A 26037-nucleotide genomic window follows, 5' to 3' on the forward strand; every position below is an offset into this window, starting at 1 on the left:
CTTGCAAAGGAACATGCACGTCGTGAACAAAATTTGTTTGTATTATAATATTCCGTAATTAGTCGTTCAGGATTATTATTTTGAAGAAGCAAAGCTTTCACTAACAATTGCAGACAAAAAAGTTTGTGGTTAACAAATATCGTGTTGTAGAATATTGTTTTTGGCCAAACTTCGAGTAGCCCATTTAGCGGATGAAACCTTTCACAAAGCCATACGCAAATCAGGAGCTGTAGCGACACGATATGTTGTTCGAAGAGTGAGAAAAGAACTTACCTACATTTTTTCTGTTTTTTAAAGAAAAAAAATCATTAAGCGTGATATCGTACCGATCTGTTGCAGTATTTAGAAAATAGTGTGTAATATACGTGTGGAATACGTAACATTGATAGTAGAGTGGATGTGTAATTTTGTTTTCTGTTGGCGAAATCATAAAGCGTTGTTTGATTTGGTAAAATCTACACTAAAAGCATGATATTGTGTGATGCTAGTGAACTACTGCAGGAAGCATTAAAAAAATCAATGGCTATAAATTTTGGTGATTAATGATCCAGCCTCGTTACTAAAACTACAGGATTATAGTGGCAAATCATGAAAAGTAAAAATAAAATATCCAATTCACCTGGATCGGTAGGTGATGTGACTGGTGCCAGCTATCCTTTGTGCTCGAGTATCAAATTGGCCTCAAACGGAACTAATCCGCTAATTGGGGCTGGAAGTGGAGAACCTTTGGCCCTACATCCCCTGCAGCCAGTTAAACCTCACATCTCGTTGGACAAGTATGATGAGTTCCAGTTTAAAGTGCCTCCGGAAGCACCGGTATTTGAACCCTCTGAGGAGGATTTCAAGAATCCTCTTATCTACATAAATAAAATAAGACCGATAGCTGAGAAATATGGTATCTGCAAAATTCGACCTCCATCGGTAAGTAGCTATCTGCAAAAAAAATCTTAGTGGCATTTTTCAAACTCCACTTTGTCCATTATGCATATTTTTTGCATTGGTGGCCTTCAATAGGCCATTTGTTTAGAAATTTAGTCAATATTATAATGATGATGAGACACCAAAATAGAAATAGGTACTCCATCTTTGTTTTCATTGCAATGGAATCATTTACAAGTGAAAAGGCAATTTGAATCGAATATACTAAAACGTGTCGAACCTCTATTCCAAGTAGGACTTATTTCTAGTATATATAAATTAATTTGAAATGCTGATAATAAAACTTCTGCGTAAACATAGGTATGGTTTATTATGATTTATTTTTTGAATGCCGTATCGCTTAATATATAACTTTTAATGGCGTTTCGCTACACCGGTGTAACTGATCATACTTTGGTGTAATAGGTTGTAAAGGGGTGTAATAAGTCTATCTCTTTCACACTACAGCGGTGTAGTGCCAATGTAAAAATGAATACGCTTTCATTGTTCCTGGCAATAGGCTGCAATATGTACATATATTCAAAATTAGCTTATTATTCGGGAAAATATATTCCATTGCTTCATCCATAAGGCATAATTGGAGTTTGGTTTAACTGAGTTAGACAGTCTGCAGTCGATCCAATAAGTGAAAATGCGCAATTAACCAAATATTTGAGTGTAGCAAATCATTAACACGACTTCAAATTTTTTGTTCTACGCTTTTACAAGGTAGTCAATTACATAACCGGATACGCCAAGGATGTTTTACAGAATAAGGGAAGAGAGAATGTTAGGCTGGCCCCGTTTCTAGTGTCATGAGTAGTGGCATTTTCAAACTTGACTTTGTCCATTTGGAATATTTTTTGCTATGGGGGCCTTCAATACGCTTTCTTTTGAAAAGAGCGATACTGGCAGTAACATCATTCAAAGAAAATCTACAGAGAATATTTTCAGATTTGGTTTTAATATCTATTAAAAACTTATGGTGGTTTTCGCACCCTAGATTGCATGAATCAATAATCAAAATTCAAAACTGCATAAAGTACAGTGAAGACCCGATTTTGTCTAACCTGGTTTTTATCAGCTTTTTGACCCGATTTTGTCAGCCTCATATGAAAATTGATAGTTGGTACTGTGCTGATATTTCACCCTAAGGAGGAAAATTGGTAAAAACCAAAATTTCTCACTAGGGTGAAAATTTGTTGGTTAAAACTAGTCTTTGTACAGGAGGGCACAAATCCTTGTTTCATACTTAGTTGCGTTTCGGCTTCGCCTCATCAGAAACCGACACTAACTTATTGTCGGAATAGATTAGCGCCGGCTTGACGCAAATCCCTTAAAACTAAAACACACTTTGTGTTTCAATCGAACGACTGATCAAATGTGATGTCCCGTTCGAGCAGAAGTTCTGTTTATGCCGATGAGACACAAGTTTCGGCTTCACTGTGTCTCATCGGCATAAACAGAACTTCTGCTTGAACGTGACATCACGTTTGCTCAGTCGTTCGATTGAAACACAGAGTGTGTTTTAGTTTTAAGTGATTTGCGTCAAGCCGGCGCTAATCTATTCCGACAATAAGTTAGTGTCGGTTTCTGATGAGGCGAAGCCGAAACGCAACTAAGTATGATAGTTGGTAGCTTGATGGGCTCTAGCACACGAACCAAGTTGAATTCGAGTAAATCCTTTCTTGAGCAATATTTTTTTTTTACATTGTGCTCTTGGGGTCTTAAGCAGATTTAAAATAAATAATCAGAAAGGGTTGTGATGCTATATCTAGGAACTGAAAAGGAATATTTTAAGAGTTTCGGTTTCTTAAAAAGAAAGAAAATATATGTCCCGATTTTGTCATTGTCCCCGTTTTATCAGACTAAAATTCACGAAGGGGCTGATAAAAACGGATCTTCAGTGTATTCAAAATTATCAAGTTAGATTTTAGTTTTACTGTATAAATAGACTAAATCTTGATAAATATATGATTACGGCGTATAAACCAACTGTCAAAATTCACTTTCAGTGGCTATTCCGGACAAACCGTTACTCGCAAATCGCAGATATTGGTAGCAAATAAAAAAAAGTTTTCTTTCACATTAACTCATTAACAAAATATCAGACGAAAAAATCCAAAAGTGTCAGGAACAGAACAGTTTCTTTGAATCAATTTTGTGTTGACGCAAATAAAATCCTTGCTACATAGCAAATAAACGGTACGTTAGGGTGATTCATAGATGGGCGGGTACGGGTATATTTGGGAGATACCCTAACCCGTACCCATAGGAATCGGGGCGATTTCGGGTTTTGTTATCAACGGATACGGGTCAGATTTTTTCGAAACATTGCCCACGTACCCGTTTTTGAATATTTGGATGACTTTTTTTCGTCAATATCAAAAAGTGATAACTTATCCTCGTAGAAAAATATTAAATGTTTTAATTTAATTTTTATTTAATTTAAAACAAACCTTTTTCCCATTTTCATATACATACGTCTTATAGGTGAGCGTGTATCAAGTGAACAAGACTATTCTTAGATTTTGAACTGAAAATGAACTGGAAGTCTATCATTTAAAAAAAATCATTGTGCAATTTTTCGCTGCGCTACAGAACAGGGAAACATAAATCGCTTTTTGTGAAGTAGGTAATTGTTTACTTTAGGTACTTTTCCACCTGTAAGTGGAAAACATGTTTTTCTTTCGTAAATATGCTAGTTTATTGCTGCAGATTAATAAAAATGGGGCGGAAACCGAAAATTTTAATAATTGATCAATAAGATTAAAAATAAGTTCTCCCTCTCGTAAGTTGATGGGATTGACGGTATTGTAAACATCATCAAGCCACAATAGATTCAATAGAGATATCTAAATATAAAGACCTTCGCTCTTTTTAGTTTCTATTTGCACCAAGTTCTACTACTAGAGGTTAATTAGTTCTCATGTTAATAATCCACCAATCATTATGACTACTCAGGATTTGATTTATATATTTATGTCAGCCTTTTTTTCTGTTCTATACCTTTCCTCTATTTACCCGCTCATAACCAACAATCAACCAGCATCAAATAGATAATTGAGAAAGGATGTGCTATGTGTGGTGGTTGGCTGTTCAAGTATTAGCAGAGTTTGAAGTACTAATGTGTATCTTTCATGTGATGGTCATAACTTCAGCTGTATCTTGTACCTGTCTAATCTATTACGTCTCTCATATATTGTCTTTCATTTGTTCTTTCCGAGTCTTATACTATTATTCTACACCCGCCTTCATATGGGTCAGCCATGAAGGTGATAGTGAATGTCTTAACACTCACACATTCTCAAACGCGGTATCAAGCGGGAACCTACAAAAATGCCCTCGCGCACGCGATTGCGAATCCGTCACGTCCGGAAGTCTATACTTGATCCTAGAAGCCAAGGTCCATGCCTTCAGCTGGACCAATTAAGAAAGTACTCTCATACCTATTAGACAACACGTCTCATGGCGACAAGACCGGGAACCCTATCGATATAAGGGATGACACTCTCTGCCAGAATTCTAACCACTCACCGAAAATTTAATATCAGACCCACGGTTCGCGCGACCATTCAAGGACACACGCAAATATGTTACAAAATCACGTCAGCGTACAAACGTTAGAGCCCCACGCGATTTCCCAACCTACACCCACGTACTCGCAAACATGATTACACCCCGGTGATAAGGTGAACGTCTCAGCACTCATAAACTTACCAACGCGATCTCAAGCGTCAACCTACAAACTCCCGCGCTCGCGCCATCATGAATCGGGATCGTCCGAAAGTCTCTATCCTCGGTACCAACAGCCTAGGTCCATGTTAATTAGTGAAAAAATAAAATTGAAAAATTAAGAAAAAATAACTCCCATATCCACTGGACAAAACGTTCCATGGCGACATGACCGGGAACTCTAGTGACATGGGGTAACTCAATCCCCGTCAGAACGTGATCCGTACACCGAAAACTAAATATCAGAATGACGGTCCGCGAATATATGAATGGCCGCAGGGTTTCAAAATTGAATTTATACACGCGACAAACACGCAACATACGAACGCTTAAGCCCTTCGCGATCATCTACGCACACCTATGCCCGCGATCGCGCAAACTTGATAACACAACGGTAATTATGTGAACGTTTTAGTACTCACGAAGTTACAAACGCGGTCTCAAAAGCGAACCCGCGCACGCGCGTGGTCATTAAATCCATACATTCAGTTGAACCAATCGAAAAATAAAGCTCATATCCACTAGACCACACGTTCTACGGCGACATGACTGGGAACTCTGGATTTGGAAGAACCAACTTTCTTCTATAATCTGAACCGTACACGAAAAATTAAGTATCAGATTCACGGTCCACGAGCGATCATTCTAGAACACGCGCGAATATGCGAAAGGCCCACGGTTATAAAATAAAATGTATACACGCGAAGTTACATACACGCTAGTACGCGCAACATACAAACGCACACGCGATCGAGCACATTAACGTACAAATGTTCGATCCCTTCGCGATGATACACGCGATCGCGAGTCCCTACGCCCGCACATACCTGAACCGTACAATGAATATCACATTCAGAATCATGGCCCGCTACAATTGGCCTAAAGCAGTGTTTATTGGGCGCCATTGCCTGTCTCGTCTGCAATTTGTAGCCTAGCTCTACAGCTACAGTAGGACAACTCCCGAAAAAATATTATTAAAAATAAGTTTTCCCTACTAACCTTGCCCATAGCCCAGTCCAAGGATCCGAAGCGCTAAGGATCCGCTGGGCGAGTTGCGCTCTTACTCGGCAACGCAAGCGATCTGTGATCCAATTGTTTGCCCGGTATACTTTTGGGCAGTGACTATATTTTGATTTTTGTCAATAAATACCATTCTATTGTTACTAAATAAAACATTGTTAACCCTAGAACGTTGCACTGGGGTAAAAACGTACCCCACGCCTTCTTTGGAGCTATGTGAAAACGAGAATTCGGCATTTACAGACCTGGGACCCCCCTAACCATAATTCAATTTAGAGTTCCTAGTAAGAGTAGGGAAAGGTGGTATAGCCAGTTTGCTTATAGCCTTTGTGGAAGCAGGTGTCCAAGTTAGCGAGGGGTACATTTGTACCCCAGTGTACGGTTGCCGTTGGTGTTTCGTCAGGTTTCGTGCTGCCAGTGGAAATGTGATTCGTGACAATACCAGTTTAAATACTGGTTGTTTTACTACGTAAGTAACAATTAGCATTATATAATCGTTTTTAATCATTTATTTGATTTATTTAATTTAATATTGAAGCGGAACAAAAAATCGTTCTCATTTTTGCTGATTTTTATTGTTTTATTGTTAATTTTTTGTAGTTTTTCAAAGCAATGACTCGCAAGTATAATTTGCGCACAATAACTGCTGTAACAGTAACGTTGCGTGTTACCAATGTATTAATGGTCAGAAATATTTTTTTATTTCAATTTCCACCCCATTTCGTGGTACTTTCTAAAACACGACTTTTAAACTTTCACTCCTCAAAATAATTGCACTTTTTCACAAATATCGAAATTCCATTTTATACCGTTTCAAAACCATTCTTTCAACTTTTAGAATCCTTCGATTTTTTCAAATCGGTTGAAAATTCGCAAAGTTATAGTATTTTTTGTAAAAAAGTCCAAAGCGCGAGTTTTTCCCTTTTTTTAGCTCAAACCAATTTATGTATCATTGATTCAATGAATTACTTTCACTTACACAGCTATTTTCGCAATTAAAAAAAGAAGAAAATGATGTATTATACATTTCTTTTGTTTGCATTTTTACCTGCGAAAATTGCGATCAAATGCTTGGGGTAGGGGAGAGGGGGTAACAATGAAACACATTTTTTATACGATTTCATTTTGATGATAATAGGGTTAACGTGCCCTTATTTATCTCATTAGTGACGATGTCACACTATTTCGCTGATAACTCGGCTTACACTGATTGGATTGCGCTTAAATAGGTATCAACATTTTTGTTTTGTTCTGAAGAAGCAGATCAATAAAAAATCTGGCTTGGAAAATGTAAAATACTCGCGTTAGAGCGAAGCGAAAAGTCCAGTACAACGCACCCTTATTCATCTCACCATTTGAGCTAATGCATTGAAAAGAGATAGCAGACACTGCTCTAACTAATGTGTTTAAATGGGTGGGATGAATAGAGGTGCTAAGATGAATTAGGGCGCAGTAACCCTACATGTTATTTGTGTAGCTAAAAGTGATACATAGTTTCACTCTGTTGTTAACTAATGCATATATTTTTTCCAGCTGGTAAAATTCACGGGAAATAACTTTTTTGGGTAATCAACAGTCGGTGGTAAAATGTACCAGTGAGCCCCATGGGTAGGAACTATGAAACACGATGTCGTCTACAGTGAAATATTCTACTTGCGAATTTCATTCTTTTGTTTTGACGAATAAAGATCCTAAAGCTTCCTATTAAAGTTATTTTGAGACCCAAATTGTTTCCGCAAGATATCACTATATCATCGCGTAATATCGGACCACCATATATGCATATAAGATGCAATCCTGAAAGAGGCGATAATTTCTACAAAACTTGCCCAAATTGACAAACTTTCCATTTAATGAAATGTATTTATCGTGGAAAATCGGAACCCATTCACATTTTAATATAGATCACAAAGACAAGAAATTTTCACTGTTCCCCATATATCATCGTTTCACAGCTACCCAATGGGTCTATTTATGAAGATTGTCAAATTGCGCAGAACCATGACAAGTTACCAAAAAACTTTGTTCGCGGCAAATGTTGAGCATAAAATTTGCTACAAATAACAGTAGAATAAACATTTTTCTGGTGAACGGTAACTCATAAAAATGAAATAATGATTTTTATGGCAAATTTACTCTGACTGTTATAAAACAAACAAATATCCATTAAAAGAGATAGAGTTATCAGAAATCTTCCAAAATATAGTAACACGAGTAAAGAATTAGAAACCATGAAATATGAGGGAATGAGACGATTATGTTCATGCATTATGATTTTATTGCGATTGTTTCATAGTTCCTGCTGATCCACCGTTACCCTCTCTCCCCTACATTTATATCCCAGTGCAATGTTCTAGGGTGGAAAACACAAGTGCAACGTTCTAGGGTTAATGCCTAATGTGGCTACACCACATCGATTTTTTCTCATGCTTAAACTAGGGATAGCCCCTATGTTTGAGTATACCGAGCAAATGAGAGGATCGCAGGTTCGCTTGCGTTTTCGATGACGAGTACGAGGACAACTCGTGCAGCGGACTCGGCTGTGCGGCATAGCCGCATTAAACTAGTTTCGCCAAAAGCCTTACTTTTGGGTTCATAGGATTATTATGAACCCTATGTTATTAAGTACAACTTACTTTAAGGCTAATTAATGAATTAATAAAATTTTCGCTTTCCGCCCCTTTTTTATGCATCTATAAGGGCAGAAGTACCTACAGTAAACAATTACTGTGAAATATCTCGAGCATTTTTGAAGTATTAATGTTGTAAATTTCCGATCTTTCCGATATTCGAAAAGAAAAGCGAGTGAATGGGAAAGATATGTATTATATGACTTCTATCAAACTGTTTAAGGAAAATAGTCAAAATTAACCACCAAACATTAAAAATTGTAGATTTTTTATGGCTTTTTTGGCTACAAAATGTATTGATCAGTTTCATTTACATTTGCTTACATGTCATGTATACTGCCGTTCTACGCATAATTGTCTCATGTTACTTTTTGATCATTTTCACTTTTTTCCTTAAACAGTCAGTTTTGAAGTATATTTTCAGAATACGTATCCAAATCATACAGTTTGTTCGAAGACTCCGTGAAAAAATACCAAGTCTGTTTGTCTCATTGTTGAAATTCTACGCATAATTGTCCCACTAACAAAAAACCCAAAAAAGTGCGCAATAAAAAATAGTTACGTAGCGTTTAATTAAGAAATACATTACGCTAGATGTCGGGCCCTGAAAAAATTGATGATACAAATAAAGGTTCATTAAAATGAGATGGCCGTGGTCAACAGTGCCAACGTTTGAGACAGAAGATAATAGGTGAGCTCGACAAATTCTGACCGAAATTACAGTACGAGTAGATGGTGGCTTCGAAACAGGTTTATGTGAAAATACGATTATATAGAATTCCCCAGAGGCTATTCAATGGCTAAACTAAAACTCAAATGTTTGGAGCGTTGAATGAAATACAACCCATCATTATACGAGAATCTCGTTCGGCAGCTTCGTGAATGTCAGCAAAAGGGGTCCGCTCACAAAACTAGGGAAACCGAACTCTCATCGACGGACCCTACGCGGGTTTGGTATCTTCCCCTTGGGGCTGTCATCAATCCAAAAAAACGGGTTATCTGGGACGCTGCTGCGAAGGTAAATGGAATCTCGTTGAATACAATGCTTTTGAAAGGGCCAGATATGTTGACTTCTCCACCAGCTGTCTTTAGCTGATATAGACAACGTCAAGTGGCCATCAATGCGGTTATCAAGGAGATGTTTCATCATCTTAGAATTTGGGAAAGTGACAAACAGTATCAGCGATTCCTTTGGCGGGAAGATCCTTCGCAAGCTCCGGAGGTATTTGTGATGGACAGAGCCACATTTGGCCTGTTCTCCATGCTGGTCTCAGTATGTTAAGAACCTGAATGTTGTAGAGTACGCTGAGGAATTTCCAGAAGCAGCAGAAGCCATAATCGACAATCCCTCGTTTGGAACTGCAAGCTGCAGCGCTGGGCTGCCGTTTGGCCGCAAATGTCGAAATGAATCATTCTCTGGCGGTCGCCCAACGATTTTTCTGGCGTTATTCTACAACCGTGCTATCTTGAATTAGGTGCATGGAACCCCGGCGTTATACTCTATTCATAACCTTCAGAGTTAGCGACATCTTGGCTCAATCGACTGTGGATGAGTGGTGATGGGTACCAACTGCTGAAAACGTAGCTGACGAAACCATCAAATAGGGTAAACGACCTAGACTTCGCACAACTGTTAGGACTGTCCGCATAACATGTTGTTGGTGTAAGATTTATCGGGCATCACCCGATGGCACAGTTACCCGCTGGGTGTTTGACTGTCTACTTTACACACTATACATATGTAGGATTGGATTATTTTGCACCAACACTCATCCGAAGGGCCGAAAAAACCAGAAGCGGTGGGTGGCTCTGTTCACTTGTCTCACCATACGAGCAGTACACCTGGAGGTGGTTTATAGTTTGACCACTGAAGCATGCAAGTACTACGGTTCATTGCTCGCAGAGAATCCCCACTGGAGATGTACTCGGATATGGGCACCAGTTTCATAGGGGGCAGTAGAGACCTAGAGAAGGAAATTCAGCGAGCAATAGTGGGTGTTGCATCTACCTTCACGAAATTGGATCTCCCGATGGCGCTTCAATCCACCCGTTTCTCCTCATATGGGTAGAGCATGAGAACGAATGGTTCGTGTGGTTAAAATGGCAATCTTTGCCCTTCCAATGGATAAAAATGAATGATTAATTACGCTGTTAGCAGAAGCGAAGTTCATAATTAACTCTTGACCCCTAACATTCGTGCCACTGGAAGCTGCAAATGAGGATGCTTTGACTCCCAATCATTTTCTGCTCCTGAGTTCAAACGGCATCTCTCAACCTTCAACGATGCCGGTTTTTTGTTGGAGACGAACCACTGCGACACGTGCAACGGATCTGTTTTGGACGCGTTGGATCTGGGAGTACGTACCAATTATAACGAGACAAACAAAATGGTTCGACGAAACAAGGCCAGCACACTTCCTAATCCTTGATATAATTATCTGCTAAACGATTGAAATTATGTTCATAGGAATGATTAATCGTTGAAGGTTGTAGATCGAACTAATCACCTGCACTGATAGCACAGATCGAACTAATCACCTGCACAATAGCACACCGTACTCGCGATCGCGTATTAATTTAGTTTTACTCTCTTGTTTAAGCTCACTAAAAGAAACTAACTGGGTATAGCTTTAAATATTTCACGGGAGTGTAACCTTAGCTAATACAACCTTCTTGCATGTGGTTTCTACCTATCAAGTCCAGCTAATTGTCACGATCGTCTCTGCTGTCTGCTTTGATGCATGACGTCGATCTCATTTGATCACGGTGCTGCTCGTGAACGAGGGGCTAATCCTATACGTATTTTAACACCTCGACCCGTAATACCTATCCTTAATTGGTCTTACTAACATCTAATACGTCCAGAAGAGCCACCTTGATCGCTGGTCGTTGCAATACACCATTGTTGGTTTGGACGTCAACTTTACGCACCTGTCCGTCCAGACTCGGGTACGTTTTAATCACGCGGCCACGAAGCCACCCATTTCGCACGGATTCGTCGACCACGACCACGAGGTCGTCCACTTGCAACGGCCGAACTTCAGAAAACCATTTGGTTCTTCTGGCAATTGTGGGAAGATAAACTTGAATCCAGCGTTTCCAGAATTGGTTGAGTAAATGCTGAATTAATTTCCAGCTGGTTCGTAGAGATATTTCCTCCTGAACTGGAATCCTATCCTGATTGGTTGCCCCACTGGAGCTCATGAGAAGGAAATCATTTGGTGTTAGAACCTTTTGTTCTGGTGTTTATAACGGTACGAATGTCAACGAGTGGGAGTTGACAATCATCTCTGCCTCGGCCAAAAGGGTCAAAATGATTCATCGTCTAGTTTGTCACGGTGCGATAATGCTTTGAAGGCCTCTTTAACAGACCGAACTTTCCTCTCCCAGACGCCACCCATGTGCGGGGCGGACGGTGGGTTGAAATGCCATTCTGTGTCAACATTAGTGAATGCGGCAGCAATTGACCGGTTGATATTTTTGGTCTCCTCGGCTAACTCTTTTGCAGCGCCTCGAAAATTTGTACCGTTGTCACTAAAGATTTGTTGGGGTTGCCCTCTTCTAGCGACAAACCGGCGAATTGTCTTCCTACAGGAATCCGCAGATAGAGAGTGAACCACTTCCAAATGGACAGTCAAGCAGGTAAACAGCGTCACCCACCGTTTAACGTTGGTTCTACCTCTTTTGACAAGCATCGGTCCAAAGTAATCCAACCCAGTAAATGGGAAAGGGCGTATGCAAGGCTGAACCCTAACCTGTGGGAGCGGGGCCATCCTTGGTTCGCTTGGCTTAGCTCTATATACAAGGCACCACGCACAGTTTTTGACTACTTTGTCGACTAGTGATCGTGGCTTAGGAACATAGTACTTCTGCTTCATCTCATTTATGACAGTGCTCTTATTGGCATGACCAAAGCGTTGATGTAATCGAAAGATAAGTAATTCCGTCACATGACACTTCCTTGGTAAAATTACTGTGTTGCGAAAATTAAAGCAGCAATACGTGGCCTTCGGATCTATTCGGCTTTCCAAACGTATAATACCGTCTTCGTCGAGAAGCGGAGACAACCCTTTCAGCTGGCAAGAGTTCTTTAAACGCTTCCGCTGGAAAATCGATAGTCCTTCATTCGCTCGAAGAATCGCGAGTTCTGCGTTCTTTTTTCTGCGTCCATGTCATCTTTATTTTGGATGCAACCTTGGTGTTCCACCGTCGATAATACGAAAATATGCTACTGCGCAACACGCCTTTTCACTTACGTCTACAAATAGTGCAACTTCATTGACTCGTAGCTTTCGAGTTGTCGCTTTCTCCGCAGAGAATTTCTTCGTGGCCTTGGGGTCGTCTTCCCCGACCCGTGCTAGAACTTGTTCCGAATTCGATTGCCAGTTTCGGATCTCGAAGCCTGCTTTACCATGTATTAGGCGAACGTTTATCGCCAGGTTGACTACTTCCTCAATCGTGTCTCTACTATCAAGGTAGTCATCCACGTGTGTGTTCTCTACAATGGCCAGCGCTGCTTCGGGGCAGCGGTCTGAATAGTCCATTGCGTTTGTATTCTTAACATACTGCGCTGAGCATGGAGAACATTTAGCTCCGAAGGTAGCAACGTCCATGACGTATATCTGTGGAGAGGATGCTGGATCGGTCCGCCATAGAAACCTTTGTGATTGGCGATCTTCCTTTCGAACTAGAAGTTGATGAAACATTTGCCGTATGTCGGCTGCTATCGCGTACTGTCGTTGCCGAAAACGGCATAGAACTTCAATAGATCTGGTCCTTTTAATAGCATCGAGTTTAGTGAAACACCACTGACTGTTGCTGCGGCATCCCAGACAACGCGAACTTGAGCTGGCTTGTGAGGATTCCGAATCACTCCCAATGGCATATACCAAACCCTCCGGGGATCGGTACCCTGCAATTCCTCTATAGTGGCTTTATGAGCGTACCCTCGTTCCTGATACTCGACGATTTGTTCGGCAACTATATTTTGAAGTTCCGGATCTAATCGCAGTCGACGCTCTAATCATTTCAATCGGCTCTCGGCCATCGGGAAACTGTTTGGTAATTCGATGTTATCAGTTTTCCATAGCAACTCGGTCTCAAATCTTCCAGATTCGGTTCGCCTCGTTGTTTGTTGTAGAATTTTCCGCGCGCGATGATCTGCGGTTTCAGGGACTGCAAATCCAGAGACACCTACATCTTCCAGCGCAAAATAGTCCTTTACTAGGTCATTTAGTTCACGGTCCGCTGAGCAGTTGCAGATGTGTACCATTAGCCTCTCTGGTCCATTAGACTCGCGGCGGCCGCCAAACATAGTCCATCCCAAACGTGTCTTAATAGCTATTGGCTCCGTATCACGTCGATCTCGTTTGTTCAGTAGTAGCATGAGCCGCGCGTTGTCCACCCCGATCAAAATACCTGGTACTGCTTCTGCATAACTCTGTATCGGAAGACCTCGTAGAAATGCAAATCTCTGTGATAGTTCTTGATAATCTAGATTTTGCGTGGGTAAACCTAAATTGTCTACAGTACGAACGTTTTGCAGTACATATTCTGATTCATTGTCGACTGCTCGAATGGTTAGCTGTACTCTCTTTGACGAAAACTCTTTTCTGGTTACATTACTTGTCCATTGTAAGCAGAGAGGGGCTTCAATTCCGTCAAGATTAAGTTTACTGGTTAAAGCGTTCTCCAGCAGCGTTAAATTAGATCCATCGTCTAGGAATGCAAAGGTGGTGACCGATTTGCGCTTCTTGCTCAGAACTACCGGGATTATTTTGAAAAGAGAAGTCGTCTTGTTAGTGCAATGTGCGGATATAACCGCCGGTAGTCCTGGTTCAGGAACATTATCCGACGATTTGGGCTTAGGCGCATGCAACAGTTTATGATGAAATTCCTTGCAATCATCTATACCACATGTACGCTTCGTTCTGCAGGGCCACTTGCCGTGACCGGTTAGGCAGCACTTGCATAAATTATTTACTTCGACAAGCTGGAGACGCTCGGCAGGAGTTAGTTTGAGAAATGTGTCGCAGTTGCGAATACGATGATCGATACGCTGACACGCGTGACATGGTTTCGGACCTTTATTTCGATTCGGTTCCGTAGCTACGAATGGTTCTTCCGATTCTGACCTATGACCACCGCCGTTGGAGTGAGCGTTTAAAAATCCATCTTTTTCTTTATTCGAGCTCCGTCGTGTGCTGTAATCATCTCTGCCAGAATCTGTCGGTAGACTTACGTTACAAGCAGCAGTTTTGATAGAGGAAGCATAGTCGCTGAATGCTTTTAGTGTGACCTCGGGGATCCGCTGACTATGGAGGCCCCAGTCCAGCCGCAAACTCGGCGGAAGCTTCCCTACCTGTTCCACTAGCAGCATCGGGTTCGAGAGGTGGGCATGCAGATTTGCAGCCTCGATGTAGGTGACTAAGTTTCTAACCTCTCTGCCAAACGTTACCAGTGTTTCCAGCTTGCTGACATTCGGATTAGGAACGCAGCGTATTTTCGACAACAAACAATTTACTAATTGTTCTGGCCGCTCACATTCATCTCGAAGTGTGTTGATGATTTCCGGAATCGCGGAAGGTAAAGTGAGAATACTCTGAACTTTCTCTCGGGCACTCCCTACCAGACTTTTCTGCAACCTTGCCAGATTTTCATCGGGCTGAATTCCGCACATGGACGTAGTTGACTCGAAAGAGCTTAAGTACATTGGCCACTCCAATGGATCTCCGGAAAATTTTGGAAGCTCTTTGCTCACAACGGGACGGGCAGCAAGCTCTTGCGGGCTGATGACACCATCCGATGGCCACATGGAATTTAGTGGCGGAAAGTGCGGCATAGTTGTATGCTGAGGTAACGGATAATATGTCGAAGCATTTGGTGGTGGTATCGGCTGTTGTGTTGTAGAGTGCATCCCAATTGCGGGGCCATGTGAACTAGGTACACTTAGTTGTGGAGGGTCATTCGGCGGTAATTGGCTACCAGTTTGCATCTTCGCATCTACGATTCCAGTCATAACTGGTGCATATTGCTGTTCGGCGAATTGTCGAAATTGACCTGGGAATGGGATCCTTGGTGGGAACATGTTGATGCCAAATGTGGGCCACGCCATCGATTGTTGCTGAGCCATCATATAGTGCGACGACGTATTTGGCACCAGTCCAGGTTGTTGAATTGTATCACGGATCCCATGCGAATAATGTGGTAGAAGATTATTCTCTGGCAAAAGATCGAACGATGTCCCTGTAGCAATTCCAGCCACGGACGATGAAGGTTGCTGTCCCTAGGGTGGGAGAATTGGCTTTGATAGTCCATACGACATATCGGAACCATGTTGCTGTTGTTGACTTCGATCGGAAAAACTGGATCTTGTTGAGTATAACCTGGCTCATGCTGGACTGGCGGAAACAACGCCTGTTGTTGTGTAGTGTAATGTGTAACTTGTTGACGTGCTAATATCGGGTCAATTGTGTACACGGGCTGTGGTTCCAGTGGCACATTTCCAGTCTTATTAATATTAAGTCTGTTCTAATGACCCTGCCACTTCTAGTTTTCCGATCTGTTTACTTCACATCCTTGCTCTCACTTGAGTACTATGGCTCTAAGTTTCATAACTTTCCCTACCCAGTAATCTCTAGCTAATTGAATGTCGTTAACCCTTAAATGCGCAATGTTGTTTTAAAACAACATTGCGAAAACCATCTCAAAATTATCCCAATAACGTATTAAAACTGTGAGACAATTTTCAGAACATTTGAGAAAAATTGGTTTGCGCCTTTAAGGGTTAAAAACGTAAAAAAGAAAATGTGACTAACATAGTCGAAATAAAAAAAGGAAAAAAAAATTAAATTCAAATTCATTTGTATTTTGTACTTACAATTAGTTTCTTTCTCTTTTGGTGACAATTGCCCTCGACTGACCTGCGGTTGTATAGGTTATGTTCGGGTTACCTATGATAGAGAAATAGGCTACTAAGGGATGCCCAGGCATATTAAGTATATCTTACTTCAGATCACTTCCGTGAAATACAATATTGTCGCGGGTCGAATAATCCTTGATATAATTATCTGCTAAAGGATTGAAATTATGTTAATAGGAATGATTGATCGTTGAAGGTGATCGAACTAATCACCTGCACTGATAGCACAGATCGAACTAATCACCTGCATAATAGCACACCGTACTCGCGATCACGTATTAATTTAGTTTTACTCCCTTGTTTAAGCTCACTAAAAGAAACTAACTGGGTATAGCTTTAAATATTTCACGGGAGTGTAACCTTAGCTAATAAAACCTTCTTGCATGTGGTTTCTACCTATCAAGTCCAGCTAATTGTCACGATCGTCTCTGCTGTCTGCTTTGACGCATGACGTCGATCTCATTTGATCACGGTGCTGCTCGTGAACGAGGGGCTAATCCTGTACGTATTACTTCGTCAAGCGGTAGCATACTTCGTCAAGCGGTAGCTAAGCTGACTGTGTTGGACGTGCGTTAGATAAATGAGGCTGAAGAACACCAGCCTCACGGGTATGGGTATATTGACGCAACCTACATCAGCTCATCCAGGCAACCCTACGAGAGACGACCGCTGATCAGCCCGCCCATCTATGGTGAATTATATAAAGCGAGAGGAGAGAAAGAAGGAACTAAATAAACCATAAATCAGTCATCTAGATACCGCGTGAATTAAGACTTATGCTAAGAGTATTCAAATTAATTGTTTGAATTTGAAATAAAGGATGATGATAATGATGATGATGATTGCCACCCATTGTAGCAAGGAAACAACCAGTAGCAATGGACAGTCTCTCTAGCATAAATTGTTCATGCTTCACATACTTACGCGCATTCCACGGGTGTTAAAAAGATTAACCTTACAGTGACAAAATCCTATTTCAAGTTGTGAAACAAGCCATTATATAGAGAGATGTCCCAATGGGCGGGGAGATGAACCCGCCCATTTTCCACGTTGCGATAGGGAGCTGGCATTCCCACTCTCATCATACGTTTCAAAGGGTACTCAGACGGTTCCTCCTCTGTTCCAATAATGATGTGATAATTGTGTCATTTAGTCATAGTTTTTCAAATATTTAACATATTGAATGACTCGATATTTCTTGCCTTTTTACAGTACTCACCTGTTCATTATTGTGAACATAACTGGTCACTTATTCGGTCCCATTGCATGGGTGTTAATTTCATCGATTTCTATTTCCACGATCGGTGAATCGTCCAGAAAGAGCCAAGCCGCTAGTGTGCTGGGGCAAGGACACGCTAGACAACACTGAACAGCAATAGACGCGAAAGAAGCGCATTGCTGCGAAAAATTGGAACCAAAGGAAGTCTTGCCAGTAGTTGCAATTCCCCCAAGCAATACACCTCCATCGCAGCAACCGCTATCCAGTACTGTCCAGCGTCTTCCCGCCCCAGTACACCCTTGCGTGTCATGTCCCTCCTGGCGATCCACTATTCCTCCAACTATTTCTGTGGCACCGTTTTTGTTCTACTTTTCCTTCTCTATTTCTCCACCCAACAATTATTCTTTGTATTAAACTCTTATGCAACTACCTCGGATGCAATATTTGTGATCATAAAACCATAATTGATCACTCTACTCTTCTTACAAGTCCCACCTCCCGCCTAACACCAGCCTTTGCTACCACTATATCGGACCCCCGTTTTACCATATTTGAGCAGCAATAGGCACCATGGTGTCTGCTCCTTACTCTACTGGTCGCACGAAAAATCTCGAATCACTTCTGTATTTTCACTTCACTTATGCTGATTTCGTTTTTAGAACCGAGTCGCTCTAGGTTCGCTCTGAGCTGTCACTTTTGTATGGATTTTGTAAATATTAGAGCGAGCCTAGGGCGACTCTGGTCTAAAACCGAAATCAGCATTAAAGACCGCACAAAATCGTCAATGTACATTTACATCCATCTTCTTCGCTGCTACCTTGTATTTTTCGAGCAATGAGAAAATGAATCTCATCCGAATGCTTTATGCGCTGTCATAATCTTTCGCACTTTACTCGCCAGCACTTCGCACCGTTGGTTTTAATTGAATGCTTCGTCTCTGGAGGAGCGTCAGACTCCTCCAAAACCAAACGCTGATCTTTTCGCCTCTGGAATACTTCAAACTCCTGTGCAAGTAGTGTTGATAAAAACAACTACTGCTTTCGCCAACACCTCAATTGTATGTAATATTATGAAAAATCCGGGCGCGACTAAAAAATTGACGTCTGCATTCAAGCGATGTCTACTTTGTTGGAATTCAAAATAAAGGAGAACTAAAACTGTAAAGGAATGAAGTGTATGATGGAAAATTTATAAATAATATATAAATTTATTAAAAACTAACAGCCCGAGCAAATTCTCATGGGCTCAGAGACCTTAAAAAGACCATAATCATGATCCGTACCAAATTTCGCAATCATCAAAACACCATAAAATGGTCTCAATAACCCCACGCAGAAAAATAATTTTTGAATCCAAATAATATGAGGATTGAAACAACAAATTTACCAAGTTGTTCTGTGTTCAATAAAAATATGTTGATGTAAATAAAATAAGAATTGATTGGATCAAACATAGAAAACAGTCAAATTAAAAAAAATATTTTGTTGACCTCATCATAATAGTAATTGAAACAAACTACAAACTTGTTATTTCAATAAGTTTGTTGTTGTATATAACGCGAATTTTTTTGATTCAACTGCATGACAGATGTTACATAATTTTTTTTTGTTCATTCAAATTGTAAAAATTTAGCTTAGTTCAATGAATTCCGGGATTTGAAACAAACAAAATATTTAGATCAAAAATGAAGAAATCATTTGTTGAATCAAACATGGACAATTCTTTTGCGTGCCATAATTACTCCAAAATATGGTGACCACGATGATGGTGTTTTCATGTGTTGATCCCATGGCAAACACTATCAAAATACCATATAGTGAGGGTGAATCTGAAATGGGGTATTATGGGTTTTTCATTTGTACGGGAGAGCAGTTCGATTTCTTCAACCAGGACAATGTCCAACACGTTGGTTATAGGGGAGACCGGGGCTAGTTGGCGGTGTTTTCAGTTTTCAATTTTTACCGCTTTGATGTAGGTAGATCTTGCAAAATAGAATACACAGCATGAAAGAGCAGACTGTTGGCAACATCTCTGATTTTTTTTAAAAGTGTTTGATGCATTGTCTCCATTTTTAGAGACAAAAATATGTGACGCGGAAAACCCGCCAACTTACCCCGGCCCCGGGGTAAGTTGGCGGTATGTGAGAATACTCCAAAAACTAACCAATCAAATGGAGATTCAATTACGTCAAGGGTCCTTAAACGCTATTATATTTCAGTTTCAATACCCCGGCATTTTGACTTTGACGTGTACTCCCTATTCAAAAGCTAATTTTCGGAATTCTTCATGCAATTGGCCAGAATAAATGTCTCCTACATCGAAAAAGATTTTCTTACTATGGAGTGAATTCCAGAAATAAAAATTTTTGATGACTTTTTTGCACTGTAAATAGTAACGCCAACTTGCCCCGCATGCAGCACCGCCAACTTACCCCAACCGCATATTTTATTAAAAACTATTTAAAAAATAACTTTTGTTTGTGGATAGAAGTAATATCTATACGGATACTGAAAGCTCTTTTCATGCGCTTTTGAAAAATATAATCATTCAGGAAATGAATTGAAAATCACCCTAAATAACGCAAAGTATTTAAAATTTAGAAAATTTTTCTTGGTATGCTCGAAAACACAATATCACCGACAACTTCCACCAAACAAATCGTTTTGCAACAAAAACACATTCGATTACGGGTTTCGCATAACTTGAGGTACACAAGAAGAGACAGCGCTATATGTCTAGTACAAACAGAGAAAAAGGGATTCCGCCAACTTACCCCAACCGCCAACTAGCCCCGGGCTCCCCTACACTGATTGTCCTACAATGTCTTTATTGTGAATGGCTTTATCTTTGAAGCCATGTGTGTTCGATGCCTCACCTACATCATTGGTTTCGACGGTGACAGCTAATATCTCGTCAATTTCTTCGCGTGCCCATCCTCCTCGCCTTTAATCATGGTTGCCTCTCGCAATGTTGTTGGGGTGCATCCCAATTACATATATTTATTTATTCGTCAATCAATTGTAGACTACATTATACAAATATTAATTTCTTATATACTATACTGTATACTAATCCTATGTACTATGATGCCGCAAAGAGTTGAAAAACTGTTTTAAACTTGTTCGGGGCATGGTAAAGTCAATACTTTCACAATGCTCGTTATACACAGCCATCATCTGGTTTAGTGGTCCGAATTTAGCATAATCTGTACGGTGATGACCTATCCCGAACAAATTTCTATTGCGTAATTGACGAGTAGGAGCATATAAATTTAATTTTGACAATGTGTAAGATGAGTCAATATGCAGCATGAAATCGTTTAGAAACGAGATCATAGCGTAGTCCCGACGTTCTTTCAATGTTTGAATATCTATCAACATACAACGTGCTTCATAAGATGGAAGAGGGTATGCTGTCCATCTTAACTTGCGTAGTGCATATAATAGAAACTGCTTTTGAATTGACTCAATTCTCACTTCGTGTTTTTTTATGAATGGTGACCAAACAATACTACAATATTCTAAAATAGACCGAACATATGCTACGTAAAGAGTTTTAATTGTGTAAGGATCTTGAAAGTGATATCCGAAGCGTTTCATAAAATTAAGCATATTACTAGCTCTATGTACAATTGTATTGCAATGTTCCACAAATTTTAATTTTTTATCTAAGATAACTCCTAAATTTCTTATTTTATCGCATTTCTGAACGGTTTGATTACCTAATGTAATGAAACGGAGGCCGTGATTTGTTTTCTGCTAAAAGTCATGAGATTACATTTTTTAACATTTAATTCCAGTAAACATTTACAACACCATGTATAAAAGATTTGTGTTTCATTGTGAAAAACATTAAAGTCATTATTATTTCTAATTTCTAAAAATAGCTTCATATCATCCGCATATATGAGAATTTTAATATTTTTTTTAAATAAGAGAGATGTCGTTGACATATAAAATGAAAAGAAGAGGTCCTAAGTGTGAACCTTGAGGAACCCCCGAAGTAACTTTTATTATATCAGATTTCATTTCATAGAATTTTGCTTTATTTGCTGTCGATCTGTTAAATACGACTTAATCCAATTGAGGAGTCTCATCTCGATTTCCAATTTTTCAAGTTTGAAAATTAACATGGGAATGTCCAATTTATCGAAAGCTTTGCTGAAGTCAATGTAAAGAGCTTCTATATGATTTCCTTTATCCATGGCATTTAACGAGTAATCAACAAATTCTAAAAGGTTTGTAAGTTGAACGGCCTTTAAAAAACCCATGTTGTGAATTTGTTATTTTATGTTTGACTTGGTTGAAAATGTTTTTATTTATGATGGATTCGAAAAGTTTGGGAAAGCAAGACAGAATGGCAATTCCACTATAATTACGAATATCAGATTTTTTACCCGATTTATTAATAGGTATTAAAAAAGATTTTTTCCAATCTTTTGGGAAAATACCAGATTCTAGTGACTTATTGAACAGCCAGAATAAAGGTGGGGTGAGCTCAGTTGCTAAATTCTTTATGAAAGCAGGTGGAATTTCATCAGGTCCTGAGCCTTTAGTGGCATCTAGATCATTGAGACCAGACAAGATATCTTAAACATTAATGTGACTGACACCAACATCCCTTGAATGATCAGGAAAATAAGAAAAATATTCGCTGAATACTTAGAATAAGTTTCTTGAAAAAATGTTGCGAAGAGATTACAAATATCTTTTGAAGTTTCACCCTCTTTCCCATCTAAAGACATTTTTGATGGGAAGTTGCATGAATTCAACTTAGTTTTGATGTAATTACAAAAGTTTTTTGGGCATGACTTGATCTCATTTTCAGCTTTTGCATTATATGAAGTTAGTGCCGAAGAAATAGCCAAAGTTAGGCCACGAATGTTGAGGTATTTTTTCCAAATTATTCTGATTATTGTGTTTCCTGTAAATTTTGTGAGCTTTTTGCTTCCGATTTTTCAAATTAATAATTTCCTTGTTGAAAAATACTGGACTTTTGGATGTATGATTTCGTCGTTTTTTCGTGAGTGGAACTTCATCCTGTATTATTTGCCATAATATATTATAAAAGAAATCCACTGCACATTCAATGTTCTCTTGATTCTTTAAAAGGGACCGCCAATTAACATTGCTTAATTTATATTTAATATTTTCATAAATTGCTTTTCTATAATCGAAGACGTCCTCGAAGTCACAATCAATTGCATTATGATTCTTGTGCACAAAAATAGAGAATTCTATTGCTGTGTAAAACGTTTCATTTTTCCATAAGGGAGAATGAGATTCATCAACACAGAAATCTTCATTAATGTTTGTTAATAGCAGATCTTAATAACGATTATCTTGATTTTTTATATGGTTTATTGAAAGAAAATCTCATATGTTGATTTGAAAGCTAGAACCGGTGGAAAGTACACTGAGACAAAAATGTGGATTTCTTCAGCGATATGTGCTTTAACCTGTAACAAACGACTAGCTCAATCGGGTTTATTTCACCCAGGGTCGGCTTTCACACTGCTCAAGGGAGGACTCACAACCTTGACTTACCTGATAGCACTTCTGACGAAAGAAACAGATCGACATTTAAGACAGACATAAGGCTCATTGAAAAAGTTATACAAAACAAGAGAAATACATTTTAACTTATATATTTGATAGTCTTACATGACGAACACCGGTGCTGCCATTAGAAACTGTTGGGGCCCTTGTTGCTTCGTGATGCTGAGGAAGAGAGGCTGGAGGGAGTACTGGAACATTCTGTTGCTACTTGATGTGGATAGAGCGCGGAATGACGAGGTCCGCTGGAAGTGATTAACGGTTGCTCTATCCACGGTGCTCGCAGACGCCGGGGGAACTCATCGGTATAGGTGCCAGACCCGAACCTCATAAACGTCCGTTCCCGCACTCAGCGAAAGCGTGTGGCACGGCGATATCGTATGTCCCACCGGTCACCAGCACCGCCTTTGACGACTAGGTGTTCTCTTCGTTGCTGACACGGACCGGCCAGATAAACTTCGGTCGACAGCAGAAGTATCAATCGTTGGATCCTTATCAGCGATCGGACGTGCAGATGTGACGTAACACACGTGGTGGTGCAGGACAGTCCTGATAACCTCCTTCGAACCGCGCTGTCTGCAAAGCTAGCTCTGGCTTCGAAGGTCGGAGACTTACTTCCCACACACAAATTTTCACCACAGTCCTTATCGTCCTCTTGTCGAGATTTTCCACCGGTATCTCACGATTATCGGGGTTAATTTCTATAACTCGCGGTACCGACTGTTTACGTCCGTCTCTTAACGCAGGCTTCCAACGACTCCACGTTTCCATCACTTCTCTTCTCCTTCTTTCCTCTCCTTCTCTCTCTCTCGCTCTTCCTCAGCAGAATACGGAAACAGTGGTTCTGCGGTGCAATTAATTTCGCCCGTTCGTCTATGTTTACCTTATTTTCGCCGGTTGGAGATGTTAGTAGGTATGTTTTCAGGGGTGGATGAGTTTATAAAGTTTCTTAAATCCTAGATATTTAATTAATACTTTTATGTTAGTATACAAAAATTTCCTAAAACTAGTAACAAATATGATGAGCCTTAATGATGAAAAATTACTATACAAAAAATAATGAAAGATAACAACATTATAAATTATTTAATTAAACTAACAAAATATGACTGCTCTAAATGTGGATCTCCGCCAGGGGAAAAATTGCAAGAACCCTTGTAAAGGTTACTCAGCAATTTTTCGTAAATACACCGCTAACGATGCAGGATCCTGACCAACTGAACAATTCACAATAGTTTGGATCGTCTATACTAATTATCTTCCGTTGGAAACGCACACCATAATTGACAAGCTATCCCTTTGCTCCCCGCCCGTAAGTCATATCTGTCTTCTCCTTTGTTAAGAGTATGAGAAACATAAGTTTTCTTCTCATTTACTCTAACTATTCACTACATCTTAATCTAACTCCAACTTTTCTTTATTTATTATTATAACCTACACGCATACACTCTATCTCAACCAATCGGGTACCCTACACTTCCATTCAAACACTATTTGCTCGCATACTCATTCATACTATTCTATGGAACTATCTTTATCTAATTTAGTTTTACCACCAGGAAATCCTTTCTTCTCTGGGAGGTTTAGTGAGGCAAGTGTCTGCCTCAGCTATAGTATTTGTTTACATCAACCAGCTGGATTTATTTTGTTAACTACTCAATGTCTTTTCAATTGAAAGAATTAAGTGTCTCATAATAAACTGCGAATTAGGGAGTAAAATAACCTTCACTATTGGAATTTCCTTTCTTTTGGAAATTCAATTTAAACTGTCATTTGGAACCACCCTAATTCAGGCGATTGTGCGAATAAGTATGTGAGTCAAAATACTCGTTATCCATTTTTATTCGAACACACAACAGGCTATCGGGCGAAAAGAAAGCGTCAAATTGATTCTGTCGTGTGTAATCGAAAGTCGCAAAAAAAATATGGGCCAACGGAGATTTCTCGTGGACACCGTGGATTGCCAGAAGCCGTCACGCTTTCGAAAAATACCCGGCAGAGTTTCGAGGCTCACACTACGATCAGAAGGACGTCTGCATATCGCACAGATAAGTATTTTTCCTACACATAATCGTTGCAACGAGCAACTCTAACCTACTTTTTCTTTTTTTCTCTTTTTAGGTTTTCTATGATAAACAGAGTTTACCAATTATCTATCAGGAATAGCAGCATTTTGTGAATCAGTCAGCAAGGAGCCAATAAAATGCGCTGGTGTAATCTTCCTAATTCCGAAATTCTGTAGTGGGGTTCACGATAGGATTGGACGATATACAGAAACGAGAATCCAGATTATCCTGGTTTAAGATGAGCGGCTGGCCAAATTCCCAAAGATTTGCCATCCAAATCTGTTAGCTCGTATGACGAGGAACCTTTCTTCGCTTTTACGTGCGCTGGCAGATATTGTGGATCATATTTTGCGTTATAGTTTTCTATCGCACTGGACAGTTTCCTGTTTCGTCTATAAACTAACTGCCCGACGTCGAACGATTTGCTGTAGGTTCTATGACGAAGGTTGTAACGCTTTTGCCCTTCTTTGTGCGCTACTTCCAGCTTTTGCTGAACCAAGTCGCGTATTTGGCCAAATAGCTTTTTCTGTTGAGCGACTCGTTCGTCGGGTGTCAGATGCTGATGTGAATAGGGTCGGTGATCTGATCCTGCCCATAACATTTCGTACCCATGAGTAGTAAAATAGGGCGTAAGAGTTGTAGCAGTATGAATTGACGAATTCAAAATCGTCTCGATTTCTGAAAGCCTTGTGTCCCAAAGTTTCTGATCGCCTTTGACATAGGACCTTATCGCTGCATTGACTGTTCTATTTACGCGCTCGACAGGATTTGCCTGCAAGTGGTATCTAGAATTCAGCCAATGCCGCACCTCAAACCTTTCCAGAAGATTTTTGAACTCTCTGGATAAGAAATTAGAGGCGTTGTCTGTTATTACAACTTCCGGAATTGAATTTCGGAAGAACCACTGGTCTCGGAGATTCATACAAAGGGACACACTGTTGATTTTTCTGAACGGGATTAACATGACCCATTT

The 26037-nt window shown here is 39.9% G+C and overlaps 1 protein-coding gene across 1 annotated transcript in view; it reads left to right on the plus strand.

Annotated features, from left to right (window-relative positions):
- The window catches only part of LOC131682813 (lysine-specific demethylase 5), a 133815-nt gene continuing 107778 nt past the window's right edge, over positions 1-26037 (plus strand). The window contains exon 1 of the mRNA XM_058964574.1: positions 1-921. Coding sequence (XP_058820557.1) covers positions 589-921 — 333 coding nt within the window. The 5' untranslated portion in view covers positions 1-588. The remainder of the gene's footprint in view (positions 922-26037) is intronic.

Source organism: Topomyia yanbarensis, chromosome 2, assembly GCF_030247195.1.
Source record: "Topomyia yanbarensis strain Yona2022 chromosome 2, ASM3024719v1, whole genome shotgun sequence".
NCBI classification, from domain to species: domain Eukaryota; kingdom Metazoa; phylum Arthropoda; class Insecta; order Diptera; family Culicidae; genus Topomyia; species Topomyia yanbarensis.